We start from the raw sequence: 19,413 nt of genomic DNA, 5'->3' as shown, positions 1-19,413 counted from the left end.
AAAAAAGCAGAACAACTTCAATATTCAAATAACTTTTCAGTTTATGTGAAATATTTAAAAAAAATTGAGTTTTTAATGTTTAAACTAGGCTAAAATACTGTTGAATTGTAATGTTTTATAACACAGTAAAGATAAAAGAAAAACATAACACAATGAACAATGTTAGAAAAAAAATTGATAAGAAAGAAAATAACTGAAAATTACTGTCTAAATTTCATTATAATAAAAAATAAAATACATACCTGAGTGCTGCAAAGGTACCAAAATTTCTTGAATCTCTTCTGAAAACCTGTTCCAAAGACTATTACTTGGTCTCACAATTTGTGACAACTCTCCACTTTGACAAGTATATATCTGTAAGGTTTCCTGCAGTGCATAAGATGCACAGTCCTACAAAAAAGAAAAATGTGTACTTTACATAAGAAAACAGTCATAAACACAGCATGAAAAACTTCAGTTCCAGAAAGAAAGAAAAACGTTAGGAAGTGGAGAAATAAAAATAACAATAAATACACACAATACCATATGTTTACTGTGAAAGGCCTACAGTATCATACGTGACTGTGTTTACTGTGAAAGATATAAGGTATAACGTGTCACTGTGTTTACTGTGAAAGATATAAGGTATCATGTGCAACTGTGTTTACTGTGAAAGATACAAGGTATTATGTGTGACTGTGTTTAATGTGAAAGATATAATGTATTATGCAAGACTGTGTTTAATGTGAAAGATATAAGGTATCACATGTGACTGTGCTTACTGTGAAAGATATAAGGTATTATGTGTGACTGTGTTTAATGTGAAAGATATAAGGTATTATGTGTGACTGTGTTTAATGTGAAAGATATAAGGTATTATGTGTGACTGTGTTTAATGTGAAAGATATAAGGTATCACGTGTGACTGTGTTTAGTGTGAAAGATATAAGGTATTATGCAAGACTGTGTTTAGTGTGAAAGATATAGAAGACAGATATAAAGTATCATGTTGTGACTGTGTTCACTGTGAAAGATATAAGGTATCATGTGCAACTGTGTTTACTGTGAAAGATATAAGGTATTATGTGTGACTGTGTTTAATGTGAAAGATATAAGGTATCACGTGTGACTGTGTTTAATGTGAAAGATATAAGGTATCACGTGTGACTGTGCTTACTGTGAAAGATATAAGGTATCGTGTGTGACTGTGTTTACTGTGAAAGATATAAGGTATTATGTGTGACTGTGTTTAATGTGAAAGATATAAGGTATCATGTGTGACTGTATTTAATGTGAAAGATATAAGGTATAACGTGTGACTGTGTTTAATGTGAAAGATATAAGGTATCACGTGTGACTGTGTTTAGTGTGAAAGATATAAGGTATTATGCAAGACTGTGTTTAGTGTGAAAGATATAGAAGAAAGATATAAAGTATGTTGTGACTGTGTTCACTGTGAAAGATATAAGGTATCATGTGCAACTGTGTTTACTGTGAAAGATATAAGGTATTATGTGTGACTGTGTTTAATGTGAAAGATATAAGGTATCACGTGTGACTGTGCTTACTGTGAAAGATATAAGGTATCGTGTGTGACTGTGTTTACTGTGAAAGATATAAGGTATCGTGTGTGACTGTGTTTACTGTGAAAGATATAAGGTATTATGCAAGACTGTGTTTAGTGTGAAAGATATAGAAGAAAGATATAAAGTATGTTGTGACTGTGTTCACTGTGAAAGATATAAGGTATTATGTGTGACTGTGTTTAATGTGAAAGATATAAGGTATCATGTGACTGTGTTTACTGTAAAAGACCTAAAGTATTAACAGGAATATGAGAGGATAACGGATGATGATTTCCTTGATAAACAAATCCCAATTCAAGGGGAGTGGAAGACTTGTAGTATGCATAAAGAAAAAGTTCACATACAAAGGGCAACACTAAATAAGAACAGTTAATCTTGTGAGAGATGGCAAGTACATTGAAAATACATTTTCAGTATAGGGAAAATTAAGACTTCTGATATGGTAATTATCTACTCTCACAATATTAGCTAGAATCTTACATTGATAACAAGGAGGGACCAGTGTGAGGATATGACAAAAGAATATTTTAAAATTATCTGAAGGATATCTTGGAAATGAAAGAATCAGATCTGAAGATCATAGAAAGGGGAAGTGGACCATTTCTGAGCCAGGGATACTCTTCATCCGATTATGAAACGTGTGAAATATAAGGGAAAAAAATGAGAGGAGTACATCAGAGTGAGAGAGAATGTGGCAAGAAAGTGGTCATAACCAATACTGTAACTCAATCTCAAAATAGGAAAGGCAGGTAAACAAAAGAAACACCCCTAGGTGTACAGCAGCTTGGATGCAATGGACTACACATAGTAAATCAACTACTTTCAAAACATGCCCATGAGATACCAACATCCATGTGAGTGTAGAATAAAGAGCATACACTCTTTACCTCAATCCCATGAAATGGGGAATTGAAACCCACTCTAATTCCTGGGTATGACACTAGGATTAGATCTGAGCTATTGAATTGGTATCAACAGAATGTCTGTTGCATGTAATCAACTCCCATAACTGTGAAATGGGCCAGGACCATCCATAGACAATATCATACCCCTAATATTAAGATGAGAAAACAAGAAACAAGAGATAGCCAATGACAGAACCAGAACAATTTCACAAATCATTGCTGTGACCCACAGCCAAGATGGAGGAAATTGAGTTAGGAAGATAGTTAACTTGAAATATGTGTGAGAACTTAAGTAAATGAGTTCACTCTAAATTCAAAACCTTCTTATAGTGTAACAACATTTAGTTCAGAGTAGGATGACAGTTTCCAATAAAAGGGATGAATTACATCTTGATGTCTCATTCTGTTGTCAATGGTTATCATAAAGAGAAGAATATCACATCATCTACACCCATAAAATACCACCACCCTATTCTGTAATTTATTGGTTATTGTGAGTAACTCATTCAGCTGGGTGCCTTCAGGGTCAACCACCTCAGCAATTTGGAACTGGAGTTGTAAGGATGCCCATACTCCACTTGAAGCAAGGAAGGTGACAATGTGGTGGTGAAATCCAAAGCAGTATCACCACATAACCACAAAATCTTATTTTGAAAAATCAGACCATACTGAGTTATTAATTCTAGGAATGATTGGGATGAACAACAAACCCCTTCTGTTTTCCCATTCAGTCCAAGGGTGATACAGTCTGGGATGGGCTTGGTTATGAAACACAAAATATCATGAAAATCATGAACCTATATGTGATTTTGTGGAACACCCCATCTCAATGGTGAATGTGTGAAGCCATGGAAGATAAATTGAACACATCATGGAAGTACAGTGTGGATTTAAAGTTTAAAAAAATCCTGGTGTCTGACCACAGAACAGGATCAAAATAATGATGAATGAAAAGAAGACCTGTGAAAAGAAAAAAAAAAGTATAAATAGAAACTTAACAGTCAGTCACACAGAATTATGAAGAATGGCTACAGGTGGAAGATAAAACCCCAAACAAAGAGGAAACTGCAATATAATGGAAGACTTAGAATGGATGACAAAGGCAAGCAAGGGAAAAGTGAAATTGTCAGATCTGATAGGAGTATACCTAGAACAAATTCCAAGAGAAATAGACCAACTGAAACAAAAGATGGACCTAACTGGCAAAAAAAGTAGGTAAAAGATCATGAACAGAGGAGGATTGCCAGAGGATAAAGAAAACGTATCCTGGTAGGAAGCAGTATGTCAACAAAGAGCTCTCACTGAGCACAGAAGCCTACACGGATAGTCAAGGGGAAAGATGGAAAATGGAAGAAAAGGAGGAATCACCATCTCGAGCTGCTAACAATAATGCCATATCCCCAAAAGTGATAGAACCTTGTGAGCAGTAAATACAACCTTAAAAAAGAAAAAGCTCTTCCAAACCTAAGCACTGTCAAATGAGAAGTGATAGTTCAGTAGAGGAGTGTAGAAGGAACCACATATGTCAAATGAGTATGTCACATGACGATTCGGATGAGAAACGCATTGAAATCTTACAATTCCAAAAGTGGGGAGCAGAAGGTTTGTAGCATGTGTAAAGTTCACATATGTGAGAAAAGATAATCATTATGTTGGAATTTCATATTTTTTAGACCTAAATACAGCTTACTTACTAAGCTTGATAAATTATAGTGGAATTCTACAGTACTGATATTGTAACTTATGACTATTTTGTTTATTTAAACTGTATATTTGTTACCTGTAAATAACAGTATTGTAAATACGTATATAATGTATAATAATTGAAATGTGACTGTATTTTGCACAATCCTTTTCCACTACAACACAGTCAAAACAGGTCACTCTGTGGATAGTAAAATTAGTTCCATATAACTTAATACAGTAATATGACACATGTGCACTGCTTCACTGTAGCTTCTGTATTGTTAGGCATGCATGGATGAAAGGTTGTTATAATAAAAATAATAAATATATATGAATGTATAATGTTATAAGATTTAAGCTATTTAGTCTAAACATTTGTGTTTTCATGTTATACTCTGTTGTCATCCCAGAATGAAAAGGGCAAAATTTATACATATACACACACACACACACATATTTTGTTTTTTGGTTACAAAATCAGTAAAATCAACCAAACCTACACAGAGATTCATTAGTAAAAATAAAGGGCAAAACATAATGTTTTTCCTTAATAAACATTTGATAAGTTTTTGAATGTTATATTTGGTATGTGAAATTTGAAAATTTTCTGATGCATGAAAGTATTTTTCATCTCAAAATGTTGGATAAGAAACATGCAAAAAAGAAAAAAAGGCAAAAGAAAAGCTTACGACTTCATAAAAAAAAACACAATATTTTGCATAACAAATCTTGTAATATTTATTGATAATATACCAAGTTCCATTAAGATATATTTATTAATTTAAAAGTAATAGCTTGAAAATTGTATCAAACACAAAATGATTATAAAGCCAGTCCCAGAGACTAAGCCTGTGTTAAAAAAAAGTCACATATACAATCAACATAAGATTCGTTATACAGTACAGTTCTTGAATTATGTGTACACCAAAAGGTCTCCTCAAGAATAATTACTTCTTGTTACAAACTTTAGATATTGGCACTTTATTAACAACCCTATAATCTCGAGTGTGTCTAATATTTTTCACTATCTACAAATACATGAAGCTCAACAGGTCTTTCACTCACAATAATGAAAAGTCCAAAGCAATATTGCAACTTTATCAATGGGTGCTTCAAAACACAGGATACAAACATTCTCAGTCTACAAATAATTTTATTTCAACACATTAAGTCTATTTGTAAGTAATGAATGAGCTTATAAAAGTGAAACCTGTTAGTCCTAAAATTATGCAGATGTAGCTTAACACTGTTTCAGTGAAGAAATTCCTTCACTTTTAGAAGTATTTTCTCTTCTCTAAATATATTTCACTTAGAAGTGACATTTCTATATTTTTTGCCCTCCAGAAAACTGATCTGCTGATTCCACACAAAATTCTATGTCCTGAACAATCTTAATGTTCCTACTGACTAGTGATAGTAGTGGATTTGTAAAGACAACACTGAGGTATCTTCTCCCTGGTTTCACTCAATTTTATGCCACTAAAGATGGTTAGTTTATGTTTTCACTTCATGCTCTTTTTTAACAAAAAAAAAAAAATATTTCTGTTGGTGCCTGGCACACCTTTACTACTTCATATAGCTGGAAGGTCTTGTCTTAGGCTCCATGCAGGTTGGCAGAAGTTTATCAACTGTAGTGATGTTGTTAACGGAGTTACAAAATGTTATACAGGGTGTTCAGAAAGTCACTGTGCAGTTTTGTAATTATATGTCTATTCAGTCTATTTCAAGCCAGCAACTGACAGCAGTGTTTAGAAACGAAATAAGAAGGATCCAAGCCAACAGGGGTCACTTTTAATATTGTTTATAATTGTTATTCATATTTACCTCCTGTATTCTATATTGAAACATGTCTGTTAATAAATATACAAGTGCACAGTGACTTTCTGAACACCCTGTACAAATGATCTTTTGATAGTTTATTTATTCTATTTACCTGATGACGATTTAAAACTTTCTCCATTTACAGTGTGTTTCAGTGGCGAGTTATGATTGTCACAATCTGTATTTTGTTCAAAGCATATATACAATCCAAAATGGTATGCAGTATTTGAAATATATAAAAGCACATTCTGCTGTCATTCGTAAGTCCAGGATTTGGTAACACACCTTAAAATGTGGCTTATGTTTTGTTGCACTGAACTTCTTCACCCATTTGTATCCATATTTTGAAGACCACAGGAGATTCAAAACATGTTTGTCCATATTTCAGAACATCATGTTACAAACCATTTGTTGGGTAAGAAAGCAACTGGGTAATGTAAATTAAATGTTATATCTCACTGAATATCTAGTGATTACTGTGATCAACAATTTGTTTTGAGATTTCTGAAAAATTTAATATCTCATGTATAGTGAAAGAAAGAAATGGCAAGGTTCATAGATAATTAAGATTATATTTTAAACTAATTTTTTTAAAAATAAATGATTAAGTTTTAACAAATGAAAAACTTAAATTTAAGTAAAGTGAAAATAAAGTATTTTTCAAATCTGTGCAACTTTTGTATAGGTAGTCTAATTATTCTAACCATTTCTCATAAGTATGTCAATGTGAAATAAAACCAATAACACAGAGTCAAAAGACACACTTCAGTATAAAATAACCACTCACTTGTATTCTGGTGTCTTCAGCTGCTAGGAAAGACCTAACTAGCTCTTGAACCAAATCATAAGCAAAGTTTTCATCTTCTACACTTAAATAAAAAAATGAAGACTTTTGGTTCTCACTCAATCTCCTCATTTCTAATCTAAAAACAAAACAAAAGAAGATAAACATTTATTTAAGTTTCAACTCAAACTTCTCTACTTCAAAATAATCTCTATTCCTATATGTATTCTTGAGACAGCTAATATGGATATTAGAACTTTAATTAACATAAAGCACAGAAGAATATTTTGATCTTCTCATGTAATCTTCAGGTTAACAAGAGAGAGTTTGCAACTGACTCTGCTTTATGTTAAAGTTCTAATATCCATACCAGCTGTCTTCAGAATACATTTTTACTTGAAGTGTGTTTCTCATCTTCACAAATGTATTCCTATATATTACAAATAACTTATGAACTGTTGTTTAGAGATGCACATAAATTATTCATGCAAGTTAATGTAAAAAAAAAAATAAAAAAATGAAGGGCTTTCCAACATCTTTTCTAAAACTTGTCATTTACTAGGATCTATTTTACTGATTTTAACAGATACACGAACTCCAATAAACTAAGCTTATTATATTTTGTAACAAAATAATTGCACTGAATACAATAAATAAACTGCAGTGAGTCCAATACAGCTAAAACACAATAGAAACAGGTTACTGAATAAGTACTACTGAATTCTTCAGTCTTCATGTTCCCTTAATTATACTTTTTCAATTTCAGTGCAATAACAAGTGATATGAGCCTTGTATCTTTTCCCTAAATACTGTTCTTTACCTGCAGTTTGCAACAAAAATCAACTTGTATTTATTGAACACATTACTTCAACTTGCCAAAGGATTGCTTTTAAACCTGACTGACTGCTTAAACATAAAATACATCACCATCCAAAATAATTCAGTAAAGTAGATTCAGTCATATTGTCATGAAAACTTCCTTCACATTATTATGTACATAACCACTATTTTAGACTTTGTGATGTTTCTATATAATTGTATTTCATAACTGTTAAGCACTTTCTCATTTTATTATGGCAATTCCACCTAACAAAGAAATGGAAACTTTGTTAATCAAAACAACTTTGATATTTCTACATTGTGTTCAGTTGGTTGGTGTTTACTGACACAAACCAACTAGACTATCTACACCAAACAAGCAGTAAAATAGGGAAAAGGAATGTCTTATAAAATGCAAAAAAATAAATTAAATTAAAACAAAACAATGTCCAAAATTTGTATAAAAGATCTAAATAGAATTAAAAAGGCAAATGGCTCATAAAAAGTTAAAGACATGAGGAAGTCGGACAGTGTTACCATTTCCAATGTCAAGGGTAAACCCATACTTAAGGCATATAGAAAATAGTGCCATCACTTATTTTGGCACAGCACTATTATTGTATCACCCAGCATGATAGCGCGAAAATGTTCTATACAATATACTCTAACGAGTGTTTCTTGTTTTCTAAATATAGTTCACGAAATGACTATAACGATAATTAATTTATTAAAATAATAATAAAAAAAACAAAACACCACTTAATCCTAATAATAATCCACGAAAGGGGATGAAGAGGAACTACAAAGTTCCTGAACACCCCAGTTGGAGAGAGAACTCTTCTGATTTCTCTTTCTCTAAACTGAACCCCTGCCACGTTAGTTTAGTTAGTTTTAGTGCCATCACTTATGATTGTAATGATGGCATAACAGTAAAACATGGTTTATTGTGACTTGAGTGTTACAAAGGCCACAAATTGGTGGCTCAGTCGCAGATGAAAGAAAATAATGAGTTAAAAAGCTGTGACCAATGCATAACCTAGTAAGGACAACTTCCCCCTCTCAATCATTTGGAGAAAAACCTTGGCAGGTTGTACAGAGACACCGTACTTTAAACCATATGCATAAATAGGAATAGAAGAATGGTTTGAAAGATATTTAGTAAAGAGATAGTACATTCAATTGGAAATATCTGCCTTCCTCAGATGACTCAAAGAAAGATAAACAAGTGGGAATGATAAGCTATTGCAGTATGGGCTGATCAGTGGAAACAGCAATGACATCCAATGGCACACCCAATTCTACCAGTGCACCTGAATATGAAGGCTAAAAAGAAGAGTGGCAGACTGTCTATTCTAAAAGAGCACAGCTCACTGAGGAAGATAGAACCTCAAGGGAATGCTGTGGTAAGGATTAAAGTTTAATAGCATATTGCCAGAAGCAGGGCTGAAAAACCTGGACCTGGGCAATCACTGGAAAGAATGGTGGGAACAGAGTGAGGAGTAGACACTGACTTGCCAATTCACTTATCCAAAGAGGGCAAAATACTCTTCACATTGTTGGAAAATAAATCTTTCTGCACTCGCACTGCAGCAGTGGTACATAGTGCAGAAGCATATGTCTGAAATGGAGTTGGGGAAAAATAATTTCTGAGTTTCAAGCTAAATGTTGTCAACTGTTTTAAAACACTGTACTTCTTTCTCCTCCACTACTTTTAATGCAATGTGGTTCCAGTTTGTACTCATATGCATTGTGGTCTTTGCCACCACAAAAAGTGCACGTCAAAGAACTACGATGTGATGTCTTTGAAATCAAAACTGCTGGCACTGAAAAAATCAGAGAGGGTTAGGAATATACCCACACCTTACAATTCAGGTCGATGTCAAGGCAGACAGATGTAACAATTTAAATGTCAAAATTACGACACTGGTTGGCAGCATAATTCTGTCCTTGCAAGTGAAGAAATGGCTGCACAACAGAAACTCCTTGGTTGGGGAAACAAGCAAGAATCTCCAACTCAGGAATGTTCTTCAAATTACTCTCAACAATTACTCCTTGTAAAGAATTCACAATAGCAAGGGGGAGTAACATCAGTGGGTATATCCCAAATTGCCTTAAAATTCAGGAGGTGTTCAGTGTGTTTTGGGGTTGATATTTCCACAAAGATGTCCCCAAAACATAGCTTCTTGATGGACTTGGGAAAGCCAATATTCCACTCTAATCCCTTTTAAATGAAAAGGGAGACATATGCCCCAAGGATTAATCAGATAAAGAATGAAGGATTAAAAATTGAGTTACAAGATCTGATGGTTGTGGTGATTTTCAAGGATTACGGAATTCATAAGAGTGAGAGGAAGATTTACTACCCATTGACCCTGCCTACCATGGAGTCCTATGAGGCTACACGTTACAATGCTAAACAAGGGCATTGCAGCTACACCAGGGTTTCATGAACATCATACCCGAACACCAACATCTGACACAATGTCCACAACACCTGTTGAAAACGTCCAAAACTGGTTCTCAGGTTAATCCTGGAAGGGGTCACCACAAGGCCACCCATCTACAGAAAGTAAACTAAAAATATGGAACCTTTCCTGGTAAGACCCCTTACCACACAAAAGAATCACACCAAGCACATAGTGTTCAGCCTTTAAATTTTCTTATACAATAATATCTATTATTTAATACACAATCCATGAGTTAGGAAAACATTTATGGTGGGTTCATCCTTCTCTCAAAGTCTAAGAGTACAATACAAGATTTGGTTCTTCTGTTCTGTGAAGCCATTTTCTTTGCACTAGGGAGGGGACACTATACTTTACTTGTTGATTTAAGATAACAATGTGAGGGATGCAAAAAGAAAACACTTTTACTATTTTGTGCAAGAGGAACAAAATCCAGCCAACTGTCAAAAAAAGGACAGAGTGACACACATGTAGCTTATTAGATTTAGGGCATGCATCTGACTTTACATGCATGCTTTTGAATCACATGTCAAAGTTAATTTCATTATTAGTATAGATGTATATGTAGATTTTACTAAGTAATAACAATAAACACATCCAACTTTTTGTTTCTGATCATGTTTTTATTAACCAGGAAATCACTGCTCATGGTCCTGCAAACAGTTGTGGATTAATGTTATAAAAAATAGCCCTAGTCATTCTTATTCCTCATATCAACTTCATTTAAGGTGGGTGTAGTGTTTTGTGTCTGTGACTGTGCTGTGCACATTGGAGGAGACACACTCCACTTCAGAGGTGCTACCTGGAAGGGCTTCAGCAGTTGTCACAAGTTGGTGAATTAGTGAAGAGAAATGTGTGATTTTATAAATGAGAAAAGAATGTGATTATACGTAGTTCTTATTGGTGTCTTTTATCACTTCCTTCAGCTGGACAGAAGATTCATCAATATCAAGGCTGTACTATTTTGATGATCTCTATTCCACTCTTTTAAATTAATAATTTTTACAAATATTATTCATTGAATACGACTTTAGTAGTATCTGTTCTTCACTGTATAAATAAAAGCATAAATATTCTTCACTTCAAAAAATGCAAAAGGATCAACCAGAAAGTGTTCTGGGCTTGGAAGGATGTAAATAGGCCTTTACAGGTGCAACATATCAAGAGTGTTCTTAAAATGAAAGAACCTACAACATCAAATTACTATGAAAGTGGTAAATTCAAAAGGACACAATGTTACATCTTTATGAAAATCATTTTGATTTTGAACACCTTTGGTAGACCTGTAACATTGCATCACCATGAAAGTTTTCTCAGCTCTAAATGTTACAAGACCTGTAATATTAGGTAGTCATAAAAGTGTTTTGGTTCTAAACGATGCAAAAGACCTGTAATAGTCATGAAAGTGTTCTTGGTTCTAAATGATGTAACAAGACCTATAATGTCAAATAGTCATGAAATTATTTTTGGTTCTAAAATGATGTAACAAGACCTGTAATATCAGATAGTCATGAAAAGGTCATTGCCCTTGAAAGAAGCAGCAGGCTCTTCATTATTATATCTTCATGGAACTTTCCTTGGCTCAGAAAGTTGTAATGGGACTTGTAATGTTATGATTTCATTAAAGTGCTTTTGGATTTAACCCTCTCATCATGAATTCAGTTAAAATTACCAAACACATGACCTCTTTGTACTCATTTCAAGTCTTAACAAAACTTGGCAGTCTTTCAGTTAACATTACAAGTCTTTCACACACAACAAAATCATATTTTTTTAAGTATTTTAACAAACTACAATAAAGGTTTGTCTGTAAATATATTATGTATTTGTTTTGAGGATGCAGTGTGTAAAGATTAAAAATATTTTTTCTCCTCCAAAAAAGTTTCAGTATTCGTTTGTGCAATTTATAAAACCACTTAAATACATTTCAAATGTTTTTCCCAGAAAACTTCATATTTCACCTTTCATTTTCTCTACTGACAGCATTGTTGCCAAATGAACTTTGGTGTATTTTCTAGAGTCTCCTGTAATTGGTGTATAAAACCCAATGTGCAGAGAAACAAATATTATTATTATTGGACAACTACAGTCAGTGTGCTATAGGCCTCAGGAGCTATAACTGTGATACTTGCCTATTAATTGGAAAACTACAGCATTGAACCAGTAATGTTTATAGATTTAGACCATTACAAATGATTCAACTTCAGTGAATTAATGTTTAGAGGACGATTTTATAGATTCATCTCAGATGTTTTTTTGGCCTGACAGGGATCTTCCAAATAACTGTCCTACTGATAATTCATTGGTGAGTGTCAATAATGGACATTATTATTCAATTGTGATTGTTAAAATCTTGATAGTGTATTTCCCTATGTAAATTTAAACATTTCTATTACAATGCTTTATTGTCTTACTTTTAAGTATAAAAATGAAAAAAATACACAAAATATATGAAAGAAATTTCTGTTGTGATGTTTGCTCTTTATTTATTTCTGGCATTGAAATAATGAATATTAATATAAATACAGAAATATATCAAATTTTGTAAGTTTTATTGAATGTTTATTGTGAATTATTAAAATTTATAACATGATTTTACCTATGATAACAGTGTTTATGCCAAAAATTCTTTTTTACACATTCTATCATTTTAAAATTAGTGGAGAAAAATGAAAATTATGAAATTTTTAACACAGATACTATCAAATGTTTGCTTAGTATTCAGACTTGGATTTGGGTAAGAATAAAAACAAACTGAAAATTGCCTTAGTTTTGATGTACCAGAGTTGTTTCATGATTATTCTTCCAATAACAAGAAAAGTACAGTTTATAATAATGGGTATTATTAATAGTTTATTACAAAGGATTGTTTATCTACAAAAGTTTTAGAACTTACAGATAATACTAATTCTTATAATTGGTCTAGAACTGAATATTTTATTGATAATCTAGGTCCATGACAAGCATATTAATTCTGAGTTGATAGTGTCACATATCACTTAAGCTAGCTAGCTTGATTGGTCTTATATGAATTACAAAATACTAACACCTGAAATTAATTCACTGAAGTTCAATGGTTTATAATGGTTGAAATCTATAAACATTACTGGTTGTGCAGTTTTCTGATTAATAGGTGTTAATCACAGTTATATCTTTCGAGTGCTATGTCATATGGGCTGTAGCTGTCCAATAATAATAATATTTGTCTCTCAGCATGTCTACTTTGATATACCATTCACTCAAGACTCCTAGAATATTCACCAAAGTTCACTTGGCAACAATAGAGTCAGTTACTAGTATGACATACATAACTAGTACATTGTTGATTCTTATGCTCAGGCACCTTCTACAAATTTCGAGAATAGGCGGGATATGCACAAACTCACTTGTTCAAAAAGTAATATCCTATGACAGTGCCATGTTGAAAGACACTGAGCTCTTCAATACAACCCATTCTACTGCCAATGTTTGTCTATGGAGATTGCATGGCTGCATGCTTGACTTTATGCATCTGTTAGCAACGGGTGTGGCTGAAATAGCCAAACCCACTAATTAGAAGGATGTCCGCATACTTTTGGCCATGTAGTGTGTATAACAAATATAGAAAATCACAACTCACTTCAAAGGTTCTTCTCCTTTAATGTCATCGCTAGCTCTCTTTCTTTTGGTGGATAACCTACTTGTACATGCTTGATGTTGAACAGGTTTTTCTTGAATTGTGGGATTATGGGCAGACAACTGCTTGAGCTCTTCTCTTTGTATATATAATAATGCAGTCTTGACACACTATATATAAACACACACATATTTAATTACAATAATAATTAAGAATATGTAAATTGAAAGAAAAATAAATCACAGAAACTTAAATTATATTTTTTAGAAAGAACACTGTGCAATATTTGAAATGAAGAAACCCAAGTAACAAAAAAAAATTTGATATTAATGTAACCTTATCTTTAAACCACAGTACATATGCACACAATTAAGCTCAGTCAATTGGAACAACCACATGACCTCTTTGTACCCATTCAAGGTCTTTATAGTTTTAAATACTTCCAATTTTCAATAGTGTACATATTTACAAAATTTTGCACACTTTCAGTTAACATCATGAATAATATTTTTTTGTGAAGTAGTTTTAGTAAAATAAAATAAAGATTTGTCCATGTTTATATTAACCAACCTCATAACCACCAAAACAAAATCAATCTAAACTACCCTTTTCTGATTTTCGGAATGACTCTAAATTGTAACACAAAACTACATTCATTTACCCTAAGTAGTTTTAAGGTCCTAACAGTGTACATCTATTTGTAATCAAAAATTTATTTTTTTATATGCTCTTTGAATCCTGTCTAACTATTATCTGTGTCACTCAAGGCACATACAGCTCACGTTACAGTAATGAATCACATTAACTACAAGATACTTGCACGTGTGGCTTGTGAAACATTTTATTATATTATTATTATTTTCTTTACATAATCTATTCTTAACTAATCTAAAAGAGATCCACATTTTACATTTTGATTAGTTTTAATAATAATAAATAAAGAAGAAACAAGACAAATATGAAATATTGTACTTGTAGATTGTTGAGAACACTATATACTACTGTTTTTACACTAATGGTAGTAATGCATTAAATAATTTTCATTTAATTAAATAACGGACCAAAGAACATATACTGATAATATGTAAAAAGCAGATAATTTTTCCTAACACTCAATTTTTCTACCTTTCTACCTATGCAACAAAAGCTGTTGCAAATCTGTCCAAGCTAGCCATTAAATTTCCCATGAGAAAGAAGGTTGTTCTCTGAGTAAAACTAATGTTTATTTTTTCAGAATACAACATTATACAATACATCATTTGATAGATCAAAACCTTGACTTTCTGTTGGTTATAAATAATATATAAATAAATCTAAGAGAGAATAATCACCAAAACCTGAAAGAAAGGATATGACAGCTTGATGTGGCAGGAATGGGGTCTGATTTTTTATTTATAGCTTTGTAGCCAAACAAAATTGAAGGCTATAAAAATTATGGTTTGTCTAAGCAATGACAATTTTATTCTGAGTAATTTAAGTTTAATTTTGTACTTTTTTGAAAGGGTGGTGAATTAAATAGGGAAGACAAGATACCTAAAGTAAATATGTCATGTGTTATACTAAGAGAAATTCAGGAAGTTTTTTTAAAATATGACCTCGTAGAATTAAAAAACTTATAAAGATACGAATCATTAGCTAAAATTTTAAGCTTTTCTAAATAATATAACATAAAAGAAAAAATAGTTTAATAAAAGTTTAAATGTAAGACACTAAACGATACCTTGGGTGAGAAGATTAGTTAACCAAAGACTTTTAAAAATGCTGGTCTTTCATTTTTGATTTGTTTATGAATTTTGTGGAAAACTATCCAAGGGCTTTACATGCATAGCTGTCTCCAATTCTGAAGTATAAGACTAAAAGGAAGGTAGCTAAGGAACAGCCAGTGAGATTTGATAGTTACACTTATTGCACCCACAAGCCCCACAGAACACACATTTGCAGTAATGAAACACAGATAATAAAATCTTAGATTCACAGTTTGAGCACATTACTCACTTGGCTGCACCAAACTAATGGTCCATTATGAAAGATTTTACAAAAGCTCCAGATAAAAGAATAATGTGCAGCAGTATAAAATATGAATGTAAATAACAAAAACATGATATGAGTATACACAAACTTATCTGTTCATTTTCTCAAAGTGTAATAGACATATAAAACTTTGTTAGCTAGTCTAATTTATAATGCAAAAATACACTACAGTTCTACAAAACACCTTTATCCAATACATACATACAAGTTTCATATTTTAAAAACCCTTTCAACTCTACAGTTTATCTTACCTGTGAGTTCACCATTTTTCCACAATGATTTAATAGAACTTCACTCAGAGATTCAATCAACTTCTTGAAAACAGAAAAGTTTCTACTTTTAAGGTAGCTCATCAGGTAAGTAAATGTGTCAACAATTGCAACTCCAAGTTTTTCAGTTGTAAGTTGATACAAACCATACCTATCTAAAATCTGAAAGAATCAACTAGTTCACATACATTTAAAGACTCACAGAAATGGTTAAGTGAAATGAAATGTAAATGATAAACCTTAACTTTAAAAACTGTACTAGTGATAAAGTATTTTCTTTTCATAAGCCATTGTGCCAATATCTTATAAAAATAATTCAAAATAAAGAATCTGTAAAGTTTATTTTTCTTTTTTGTCATACTCTTTTCCTTTATATATAAACTCTCAGATCTAAAGTTTGCAATAGTTAATTTATTTGAAACCTACAACTAGCTAGTAGACAAGCAAAAAAAAGTTATAAAATAAAAAATTATTTTAGTTTACTTTTTGTAAATGTAAACATTTTATTGCCTGAAAAAAGACCAAAATAAAACCTGTGTGTTAGCCCTGAAACACACTTTCAAAATTCAAATTTAATTCTGAATTTCTTTATGGTTTGGTATCAAACACTTTTAGAATACTTAGAACTAATTTTACTTTGTTTTGTTCCTACGTTTGATCAGTTTAACAATTATGCAACTAGCTTAAGACATATAGCTACTTTAAAAACAAATGTTTTCTTCATGAACACATTGGAAACAAATTATAACAGAAGTTCTTGGAAGGTTTCTGACTTGTTTGAATGAATAACTACATACTATTCTGAATAAAGAAAAATAAACCAGTTCTACTTATAAACAATCTCAAATGTGGGAGGTAAAGAAAAAAAAATTATTTTTCTAGGTTACACTGAAGGTAGTAATTATCTTCCTTAGTTGGTTGGTTGGTTGATTTGGTGTTTTATGGCACAAAGCAGCTGGGCTATCTGTGCTAAACATCCAGTAAAAAGATAAAATTAAAGTAAAATAAAAGAAAATTAAGGTAAAAAAAAAAACAAAGTAAAAAAACCATAAACCAATGTTTACATCTAGTCTAAAGCATTAAAACAAAACTACAGTAATACAAGTTGTAGAGGACTTTCTGCAGCATAACTGTAACTATCATAACTCGCTAGGAAGATTAAAAGAGATAAGTACGAAAACCATCATCAGTCACCTGTAGCTGGCCTTTCCAGTCTTGGTTCCAAGTTATTTGATGTTATAGCTATTTTCAAAAAGTAAAGTAATTAAAGTTTTAAAGGAAGTGTAGCAAAATTTTAATAGTAACTTGCCAGGTTGACTAACAGGTAGTTCAAACAGCAGCGTTAGTCACCTAAGTAGACCTTTCCAGTCCTATTTGAGTTACTTGACTTTACAGTCATTTTCTAATTTCAAATCAAACTAGATAGACTGTGATTCTCCAAAAGGATTCTCATCAAAAAAGGTCTAAAGAAACTTAAATGGCATTAGAAAGACTGATGGCCTTTAAAAAAACTAAAAACATTTCCAAGGTGGACAATGTCATTATGGACAAACCTTAGGACAGAATATGGTGAAAATGGCACCATCGTTGATAGTCATAACGATGGCAAGAAAGTAAAATGTGGTATACAGTGACCTGAGTATCACACAGACAACATAATGGTGTATCAGTTCCAGATAAATGAAAACAATGAGTTAAAAACTGTGACCAATGCATAGTCTAGTTAGAACAACTTCCTCCTTCCGATCCTTACGGTAACAAGGACAGCCAAAGTCTAATACAGGGTTGTATTTGAAAAGCATGTTTTGCATTGCTCACTCCAAATTGACTGCGAGATGGCACAGAGCCAAGCCTTGAATACAGGACCATAGTCCATGTATCAGACAGGCACAGCGGTGATAGTGCCAGAGCAGATAGACTTAGCTGCAGTGTCGGCAAGCTAGCTTCCATGAATACCAATATGGCCCAGTATCCAGAAAACTGAATAGAAGTAGATGATAAAGAGAAATGGGCCAGTCAGTTGTGAATATTGGTGACAACAGGGTGTGAACCAATGTGAAGCGATTCTAGGGCCAGCACAGAACTAAGCGAGTCAGTATAAATCATGCAGTTTGAGTACTGCTTAGCTTCTATGTGATCCAGGGCAAGAGAGATGGCATACAGTTCAGTAGTAAACACAGAAGCTGTAGAGGGGATTCTACGTGCAACCATGGTAGAGTCCACACAGTCACCTGATTTTGAACCATCTGTATAAACAGGAATGGAAAGATGGTTCAAAAGATGATCAGCAAATAACAAGCAGTATTTCCAATCAGGAGTGTCTACTTTTCTCAGATAGCTTTAAGATAATTCACAATTGGGGATGGTAATAAACCATGGTGGGATGGGCTGACCAGTGGATACAGCAATGTTATCCAAGGACATACCCAATTCATCCAACTATGACTGGATATGAAGGCTAAAAGGAGCAATGGCATTCCGTCTGGTCTGAAAAGCATGAGCCAACGAGGAAAGAAAACACAACCCTAGATGGGATGCTTTAGTTAGGAACAAAGTTTCAAAGCATATAGTAAAGACAGTTGTAAATGGCAGAGGTGCAAAAAAGGTTCATGAGACTATGTATAAGCTCTGAACTGGGGAAGTACAGAAACCCCCAGTGCAGAGCTGAAGTCCTTAATGATGAATAGTGTCCAGCATCTTTAAGGCCAATGGTCTGGCAGAGCCATAGACCAGTGATTCATAGTCGAGGTGGCCGAGCATAATCCAAGTGTGTTAAGATTCGAATTCCCATCACATCAAACATGCTCACCCTTTCAGCCATGGGGGCATTATAATGTTACATTCAATCACACTATTTGTGGGTAAAAGAGGAGCCCATGAGTTGGCAGTGGATGGTGATGACTAGCTGCCTTCCCTCTAGTCTTACACTGCTAAATTAGGGACAGCTAGCACAGGTAGCCCTCGAGTAGCTTTGCACGAAATTCAAAAACAAGCAAACCATAGTCCAGTGTCGGTCAAATAAGAGCACGATATATCTTTAGCATAGAACATCGATCCACTCCACAAGTGATGGAAGAGAGGACAAGGAGGATGTTCAGTGCTCTTGTACATTTGACCTGTAGCTGCTTGATTTGTGGTATAAAGGTCAGCTTACGGTCAAAGATAAGCTCCAAGAACTTAGTCTCAAAGACCTCAGGCAGCACAACTTCACCGCTATGAAGTTCAGGATCAGGACGAATACCCCATTGGTGACAGAATTGCATGCAAACTGTTTTAGTGAGAGAGAAGGTAAAGCCCTTTGCTGTGATCCACTTCAGTAAATAATTGAGAGCAGTTTGTAGCTGCCGCTCAACATACCTCATGTTCAATGACTGGCATGAGATGTGAAAGTCGTCGATATAGAGCGTGTTGTTCAGTGATGGCATTAATTTTTATACTGAAAAGTGTGACATT

General features: G+C 33.1%; 1 protein-coding gene across 1 annotated transcript in view; it reads right to left on the bottom strand.

The window, feature by feature from the left end:
- The window catches only part of LOC143243248 (serine/threonine-protein kinase ATR-like), a 39,264-nt gene that overhangs the window by 3,798 nt on the left and 16,053 nt on the right, over positions 1 to 19,413 (bottom strand). Inside the window, exons 3-6 of the mRNA XM_076487096.1 lie at positions 15,943 to 16,122; positions 13,664 to 13,830; positions 6,764 to 6,899; positions 243 to 390 (exon numbers count right to left, since the gene is read on the bottom strand). Coding sequence (XP_076343211.1) covers positions 243 to 390; positions 6,764 to 6,899; positions 13,664 to 13,830; positions 15,943 to 16,122 — 631 coding nt within the window. The remainder of the gene's footprint in view (positions 1 to 242; positions 391 to 6,763; positions 6,900 to 13,663; positions 13,831 to 15,942; positions 16,123 to 19,413) is intronic.

The sequence above is a fragment of the Tachypleus tridentatus genome, unplaced genomic scaffold, assembly GCF_004210375.1.
Source record: "Tachypleus tridentatus isolate NWPU-2018 unplaced genomic scaffold, ASM421037v1 Hic_cluster_2, whole genome shotgun sequence".
In the NCBI taxonomy this organism is placed as follows: Eukaryota; Metazoa; Arthropoda; class Merostomata; order Xiphosura; family Limulidae; genus Tachypleus; species Tachypleus tridentatus.
The sequence above is the reverse complement of the archived record's forward strand: the minus strand, read 5'-3'. Positions and strand labels throughout refer to the sequence as shown.